The following is a 9,025-nucleotide window of genomic DNA, read 5'->3' on the forward strand; positions in this document are numbered from 1 at the left end:
GCTATGACTCAGAATCGACTCGAAGACACTTAAAAAGCAAGCAGAGAAGGTGGAGTCCTGGTGTGGTGCTGTACGTTAAGCACTGGACTGCTAACCACAAGGACGGTGGTTCAAATCCACCAGCCTCTGCTCGGAAACTCTATACAGGATCACTATGAGTTGGTAACTACAGAGACAACAGCAAAGCAGAAGAGGCAGATGTGAAAACACACCCGGACCCAGCAGAATGAGGGACATTTGGGGAACCAAATGTGATTCGTCTGGCTGGAGGGCAGGGTTCTCTGGGGAGAAGCAAGAGTCAGCTCACCAGGGTCTGGAGTGTTCAAACTCATCCAGAAGGTGATCAGGAGCTACAGAGGAATATTGCAAGCGGTAGTCATAATCATATCAGTAAGACTGTGAATGCAGTGGCCTCCCATTAATACTCCAGCATCGATACCTAAATTAGGTTAAGTATTTTATTGTTGTTGTTGTTGTTGTTAAGTGCCATCGAATCTGTTCCGACCCATAGCGACCCTGTATAGGGTTTCCGAGGAGAAGTTTGTGAGCTTGAACCGCCGACCTTGCAGTTCAAACTGACCTTGCAGTCCACCGCATTAACCCACAGCGCCACATTAAACCTCCTCCTGTTGTTGTTGTTGTTAAGTGCTATCGAGTCGATTCCGTCCCATAGCGACCCTGTATAGGGTTTCCAAGGAGCAGCTGGTGAGCTTGAACCACCGACCTTGCAGTTCAAACGACTTTGCATTCTGACACATTAGACCAAAGCGCCACACCAGGACTCCTTAGAAAGGTATACCCTAGCTACGTCCCTAGATGGTGCAATCTGTTAGCTTTACACTGCTGACTCCTCCCAGTTAAACCCTGCCCCATAACACGACCGCTAAGCTGGGTGACTCGACCTACCCAACCTCTCCCTCCGCCCTAGGTTTCGACAGCTGCTGGCGGAGCACGAACCCGAGGTGCAGCAGGTGGCCCGGCTGTTCCGCTCGGTGCTGCAGGAAGTCCTGGAAAGGATGAAGGAGGAGGAGGAGGTCCAGAAGCTGACAAGGCAGTGGAGCCTACGGCCTCGAGGAAACCAGGCCCTGGCCACTTTCAAGACCCGTGCGCGCATCTCCCCGTTCGCCAGCGACATCCGGACCATTTCGGAGGACGTGGAACGGGACACGCCGCCGCCGCCCCGGGCGTGGAGCATGCCTGAATTCCGGGCGCCCCAGGCGGACTGATCCTTGCCCTTGCCCTTGCCCTTGCCCTTGCCCTTCCCCTTCCCAGGAGCTGAGCCACCTGCAGGAGGGCATGATAGGCCGGTGATTGGGTCACCCGGTCCTGGAACCTCCTTCACCTACCCCAGAAGAGACTACCCAATTCAATTCCAAGACACTCCTTTAATACCTAGCAACGACTCCCTGCCTCCCTACTGATCACAGGGCCCAAGGTTTTAGGGCTTGGAACTGGGGAGGGGGTGTTCCTTCCCCTGCACAAGCAGCCCTTTCACTGTCCCTCAGAGATTCAGTGTCTTGGCAGACAGATCACAGTTCCACAGGAGTATCTTCCTACCTGTTTGCCCAGACTGATTCACACAGCAACTTCAGGGATGTCCTTCTCCCTGGACAATGATGAGGTACTTGTTCTTCAGGTCCATTCTCTGTTGGTGACCAGCTGGTCTCACCCAGCAGGTGGATCACAGCCTCATAAATGGTCAGGTCTGGATGGGATCACCCCACTCTAATGAATGAGGAAACAGGCTCAGGGAAGGACAGGATTCTTTCACGGTAAACTGCAGCCAGACACCCATAGATTATGAGGTTGTTTCTGTACACTTGAGTCTTTGCCCTTGAGCCCTTGAGTCCTGGGCGATGATGGGGAAGGCCCAAGGGCAACATCTCTGCCTACCTGAGGGTGGGGGTCTAAGCTGCTCTCTAAGAAAGTTAACTGGAAAAGGGATGGTGGTGGTGGTAGCAGTTCCCATTCATAATCACCCCGAGGCTATAAATCATTATGGGAGCAGAAAGCCTTTCTGCCACGGTAACACTGGTGATTCCAAACTGCTGATCTTGAGGTTAGAAGCCCAATTCCTAACCACTACACTGCCAGAGCTCCTTGGAAAAGGGATAGGTTGCCTATTATCTTATCCCACTCTGCCATCAGGTGGGATTTGGCCACCCCTTAGTGGCTTCTGGAGTCCTAGTATGGCACTTAAGATCAGCACTGGACTGCAAACCATAAGGTTGGCAGTTCAAAACCACTAGCAACTCTTCAGAAATCTTTTCCAGGGTCAGCATGAGTCAAAACCAACTCACAGCACTTAACAACACATCAGTGGCATATGCCAATGGCGAAACTCTAAGGCCTTTGAACACACTGCTCTGGAGGCCCAGGTCTTTGAATTGCAGGGTTCCTACTCTATCTGGTCATGCCTGCTCTCTGGCTTTTCTCAGGGAAAATGATGCCCAAATCTCTAAGTGACCTGAAGACACCTGAGTGAAATGTTCTAGAGCATTCACTGTCCTTCCATTTTCTGACACAGCTCTTGATGATGGGCAGGTGGCTATGGTCATCCACTGGGTAGATCATCCATGGCCAATCTAGAAGGTCAGCTGGCCTCCTGACACACTCTAGGGCTGAGGTGGGGATGGGTGTGTGTGGATGGAAAAGTGCCCCAAACCATCAGTGCGTGCTATGTGGCTTTGTTGATGTTATTATTATGTGCCATGGAGTTGGTTCCGACTCACAGTGAACCTGAACAGGGTTTCCGAGGCTATAAATCTTTATGGGAGCAGAAAGCCTCATCTTTCTCCCACGGAACAGCTGGTAATTTCGAACTGCTGTTGTGGTTCACAGCCTGATTCGTAACCACTAGCTACGACTTAGTGTTTGTCTAAATATAATACCAGATGAGATTAAAATCAATAGAAGGAAAATCTGTATATTCCCTGACCAAACCAGTGAAAATATTTTTTTAATGATCTGGTTTCAAATTGTTGTTGTTAAGTGCCATCAAGTCGGTTTAGACTCATAGCCACCCTGTGTACAGTTTCCAAGAAGCGGCTGGTGAATTTGAACCAGACGTTGCAGTTCAAACTGACCTTGCAGTCCAGCCCATTAATCCACAGCGCCACACCAGGACTCTGGTTTCGGATTATCTTCATTCAAATCTAGATTAAGATGCATAATATGGTGGGATTTTCTTATCTAATACTATTAAGATTTGAGGTCATTTGGCTGTAACATCGGTCACCCTACTGATCGCCAGGCTTGCTGCAGCCAATCTGTCCCCTTCGTTCATTGCTTCATGTGTGTCCCTCCAGGCTGCACTGGTGGTTGAAGAGGATGACCTTCTTTGATAGAGGAGGCCCATGCTTTGCCCCAGGGTATATGCATAGCTACACTCCCCTGCCTGACTCTCCAAACAAGCCCTCAAGGTCCAACACCATCAAGATGAAGTTGTAGACTGGCTCATTAACATAGGTGGTGAAAGTTGCTGATCTTTTAAATAAATATATGTATCTTAGCTTCCATATTTTAGCCCAAGCCATAAAAAAGTTCATTCAGTTGCCAAACTTTTGATGGAGGTTCAAGTTGTGTTCACTTTTTTCACAAGTATGGGTTGTGTGATGGGAGTTCTAGTCTTGTTTTATCAGTTTGTGTTCATTTAAAATTTATTATCATAATAAGAACAATGGACAGAAACATTTTGGAACAGACAGAAGCAAGCTTGGTAAGCAGATAACTCACTTGGTAGGTGCAAAAGTGTTGGGGAGTAATACTTGCTACTAGCTGTGAGTGTGGAGCCCTGCTGTGGCACTGTAGGATAATGCACTGCACTGGAAGGTTGGTTTGAACTGTAAAGTTGGCGGTTCAAATTCACCAGCTACTCCTCAGAAACTCTATACAGGGTTGCTATGAGTTGAAATCGACTCAACAACACTTAACAACAACAACAACAACTAGCCATGAGTGGTCCAAGTGTCCTGGATGTGGATCAGTGTGTTTTTTCAGAGGGAATGAAGTGTCCCAGTTTACCTAGCAGGCTAGAGAAGACTGATTGGAAGAGTATCTACTGTTTTCTTTCTTCTGCCCCATGCTACATGTACCTATTTTCATTAAAGCAATGAAAACATGAGCCTTTTAACAGCGTATCTTTTTCAATTTAAGTAACTGGCAGCTCATGAAAGCATTGTTGGATGTAGTACGGACTAGCTCAGCCAATTTCAGGTCAGACAGATGGAATGCGCCAAGCACTCACTGGATGCCTGTTGGTCGGTTGTAGACTATCCTTACTGATAGCCCTTGAACTTGTCAGAGCCCGGAAGTTGTTCCTCTGGATTCCGATTGTTAAAGGGAATAATGATGTCTGTTTCAATTTCTAGTTTTAAAAACGTAGTAACAACAAATAAATGTTTTCTTCCTTAAAAATAAAACCCTTTGAGAGCCTCCTTATAAATATCTGGTGAGTGACTGGTGTGAATGAGCTGAGCGTACTCGAGTCTCTGACAGTAATTGGGTGGCACTCAGCTCAACATCACTAGCCATGAGAGGGAGTAGGTAGAGTTGGATCATTCTGTACGCCACTGCTATGGAGTCAAGTCCTATTCGTAGCAACCCTATACGGACAGTGCCATGGGCAACAGATCTGTTTTGGAAGAAGTGCAGCCAGAGTGCTCCTTGGAGGCCATATGGCCAAACTTCGTCTCTCATACTTCAGACATATTGTCAGGAGGGACCAGTCTCTGGAGAAGGATATCATGTTTGGTAAGGTGGAGGGACAAAGAAAGAGAGGCAGACCCCCAACGAGATGGATTGGCCAACTGGCAGCATCGATGGACTCAAGCGTGGCAACAGTAGTGAGTTTGGCCCAGGATCGGGCAGTGTTTCTATCTGCTGTGCGTAGGGTTGCTATGAGTCAGTATCCACTCGATGGCACCTAACAACAACAGCTATAGGACAGAGCAGAACAGCTCCATAGGGTTGTCCAGACTGTCCATCTTTACAGAAACAGATCACCACGTCTGTCTGCAGAGTAGGGGCTGGCGGGTTTGAACTTCTGACCTTTCAGTTAACAGCCCAGCCACTGTGCCACAAAGACTCCTTGGACAATTCTGTAACTACATTCTGTTTTACATAATCATTATGAAAAACTTCAAATGCACGGAAAAGCAGAGAGAAAAGTGTAAGGAACCCCCCATTTGATAGTTAATTAGCATTTTGCTTTATGTGGCACTGCAGGATAATGCACTGCACCACAAGGTCAGTTTGAGCCACAAGGTCAGAGGTTCAAACTCACCAGCTGCTCCTTGGAAACCCTATACAGTGTCGCTATGAGTTGGAACTGACTCAATGGCACTTAACAACAATACTTGCTTTATCTATCTGTGTGTGTATATGAGTGAAGTATTTTCAAATAAATCCCATGCTTCACCACATTTTGCCCCTGATAATTTCAGTATGCATCTCTAAAGAATAAGATGTCCCCTTTAAACTTGTATAATACTATCACTTAAAAATATATATATATTGTGAATTGAGTGAAGGTTTACAGACCAGATCATCAGTCCCACCTTCAATAAATTACACACTTCAATGATTGTAATCCACTCCATGTGCTATCAGTTAGTAGCATTTACTTCTATTCACTTTTTTCCCTCCCCCACTACTATTATTCTTAATAAAATTAACAGTGATTCCTTAATATCATCCAGTACTGAGTCCCTAATCAGATTTAACTATTACCATGAAATGATTTTTGCAGTTTTTTTCTTTGAAAGAAGATCTAACCAAGCTTCATGCATTGACAAGAAAGTTACAGTTTATTGTTTACGTAGTCCTCTAGCATTTATTTAATTCCACAATGGATTAGTCTTTAAAGATAGAGGCCATAAGGAACAGTTGTGTTGGCATGAACTAAGCAATGAGTGCACATGAGAAATCGTCAGTTTACACATCAGCCTAAAGATGCTCTTTACATAGCTCCTTGTTATAGTCACTGGATTAAAATTCTCCCACAGCCACCAACATTCTCTAACACTTTGAAAAGAAATGTAAAAAGAGATAGTGACCCCCACAAAAAAAGAAATATTACTACCTGTATGTTTGTAATAAATACTTGTGAATTTGTTTTAAAGAAGAGATAATATATCTAATCTTACTTATCATTTGATGAAAATGAAAACTCTCCCCCATTCATATGTTTCCTTTTCTGAAACACATTTGCAAATATCAACCTAAAACTTTCTCTTCTTTACTAACCATTAAGAAACAAATTACCAAAAACTTCCCTCACCCCCATGGTTTCTTTGGGGCGGGGGGCATTTATGACAGACAGCCAAGGCCAGCTTCATGAGTGTATGATCTGGGCTTTAAAAGGTTTCACGCTTGGTATAATTCTCTGCTGTTGATCTCATGGCCATATGGGTTAGGCATTGGTCCAAACCCCATTAGCTGCTCTGAGGGGGAACAACGAAGCTGTCTGCTCCCATAAGGATTTATTGTTTCAGAAACCCTGTACAGGGTCAACAAGAGGCAGAATTGACTCAGTGGCAGGAAATTTGTTTCTGGTTTTGGTTGTCATCTAGAAATTCTTAATACTTTTTGAACAAGGACCCTGCATTTAATTTGCACATATGCTGCTGGCCCTAATGTCATCTAGAACCAAGACGGTCAGGGCTGTTGCAGACTTGATTGCATGTAGTAGGATATGTTCTCTCTCTCATTTTTCTCTCCTTTCCTTCTTCCATATCTTGAATCAGCTTCTCTCTCTTTGGCTTTTCTTCTAATGCATTCATACTCCAGCCTGTAAGCAGGAAAACTGGCTGCTCAGGCTGCCCTGGCTCTTGTTTGGCACCCCTAACAGCCACAAACTCATCCAGAGGTGCTTTGGAAGACAGGCCTGGAGCTCTCCTTCCAAAAGGTCACAATCCCTGAAAACATTACGGAGCACTTCTACTCTCGACCCATGGGGTGACTGTGAGGCAGAAGGGACTCTACGGCAACTAACAAAATAATAACACCATTCATCAGCTACTGAAGACAATATGCATTCACTAATGACAAACCGTATTCATTGGGGTGATTTCGGCTCCCTCCAAAAGACCTCATGGGCAGAGCCTGTCTAGCTGTTCACCAAACCTGCTTCTTCCTTCTCCTGGGCTCACTAGGTGAGCATTCAAACTAGGCGGTCTTTGACCTCCTTCGTCTTGGGTATGGGCACGTGACTCAGTTTACCCAATAGAAAATTAGCAGATATGAGAGACTCCACTTACAGCATGGGCCATAAAACCCTTACAAATGTGAATGTCTATCTTCTTTCCCTATTTACTAGCTAAATGAGGATGACTCTGATACCCCAAAAAGAGTGAAGCCACAAGAGGAAAGGAGCCTGTGTCCTTGAATGACCACGTGGAAGGCCACATGTCAACCAGGAATACGTGCTGATGGGTTTACATGAATGACAAGTAGACTTCTATTTATTAACTCACTAAGATTTGTGGCTCATCTGTACAGGTGCTAGGGTTACTATTCTGTAACCAACATACCACTTGACTGACCCATGGACTAGTTGCTGGGGGATGAGGCGCTATGATTGACTCAACCTGGATCATGTGTCCATCTGAAGGGCATCATGCTGACTGACTGCCCACTTTTCTAGGGCCACATGAAGTAAAAGTGAAATGGGAGGCTATTGCTGAAAGAAAGAGGATGGCAAAATATGGAAGACATTCAAATTTTTATGATAGCTGTTATGATGGTGTGCCTTGGAGTCAGTTCTGACTCATAGAGATCCTGCATAGGGTTTCTGAGGCTGTAAATCTTTATGGGAGCAGAAACCTCATCTTTCTCCCACGGAATGGCAGGCAGTTTCAAACTTGAAGTTAGCAGCCCGACTAGTAACCACTATACTACCAGAGCTCCTTAGGTGTTGTTGTGTTGTTGTAAGTGCTGTTGTGTCGGTTCTAATCCATAGCAACCCTGTATAGGCTTTCTAATGAGCGGCTGGTGAGGCTGAACCTCCCACCTTGAGGTTCAAACCTACCTTGCAGTCCAGTGCATTAACTCACAGTGCCACACCAGGACTCCTTAGGTATATCATCCTAAAATCTCAAAGGTCCCAAGATTTACCTGGTAAATTGAAATAGTTTAATGGTCAAGTTTTCTTCCTTACTACTACTGACTGTAGTAATGTCATTTTATTCTTTCAAATAATTTAGCATGACTTTTAATCCCATATCAAGGTATTTCAAAGAAGTTTCTCCTTCCTACTCCTCTTTATGACTGCTTCAGTGGCCAAATATGAGGTTCCAGTGGAAGGCCTTAGGATGGAAAACCAAGAAATTTCCTTATAATATCTAATCTTCTATTGCCATATAAATCTTCTGCCCAGTTCTTGTACTTAGGGAAAAAATCATCACCATCAATAGCAACCAGCAGCTCACTCTTCTAGGTATAAAGTCAGTTCATCATTATTTGCTTTCTGAGAATCTTTTCATTCTGGCTGGTTTTCTCTCTGCCATTCCATCTTCTTTATGTTCACCCATGATCAGATTTTGCTCTGCTTCAGGGGGAAAAGGGCATTCAACAGCACAGATCAAATGGTTCCCATCTGGGCGCTACTGAATGTTCGGATTATTGTTCTCACAAAGTGGCTCTCCCATTTGTTGTTTTGGTTAAATGTCATCAAGTCAGTTCTGACTCACAGTGACCGTATGTACAACAAAATGAAATGCTATCCAGTCCTGCCTATACCATCCTTACCTCTACAGCTATGCTTGAGCCCATTGTGGCTGCCCCTATGTCAGTCCATCCTGTTGGGGGTCTTCTTCCTTTTCGTTGACCCTCCACTTTTCTAAGCATGATATTCTTCTCCAGGGACTGATTCCTCCTGACAACATGTCCAGCCAAAGTATAAGAGACGAAGTCTTGCCATTCTCACTTCTAAGGTTATTCTGATTGTACTTCTTCCAACACAGACTGGCTTGTTCTTCTGACAGTTCATGGTACTGTCAATATTCTCCTCTAACACCATAGTTCA

The 9,025-nt window shown here is 45.0% G+C and overlaps 1 protein-coding gene across 1 annotated transcript in view; it reads left to right on the forward strand.

The window, feature by feature from the left end:
• Window positions 1–1,226, forward strand: part of RD3 (retinal degeneration 3) — an 8,486-nt gene extending 7,260 nt beyond the window's left edge. The window contains exon 2 of the mRNA XM_006834030.1: window positions 929–1,226. Coding sequence (XP_006834093.1) covers window positions 929–1,226 — 298 coding nt within the window. The remainder of the gene's footprint in view (window positions 1–928) is intronic.
• The last annotated feature ends 7,799 nt before the right edge of the window (window positions 1,227–9,025 follow it).

This window comes from Chrysochloris asiatica, unplaced genomic scaffold (assembly GCF_000296735.1).
Source record: "Chrysochloris asiatica unplaced genomic scaffold, ChrAsi1.0 scaffold00009, whole genome shotgun sequence".
NCBI lineage: Eukaryota > Metazoa > Chordata > Mammalia > Afrosoricida > Chrysochloridae > Chrysochloris > Chrysochloris asiatica.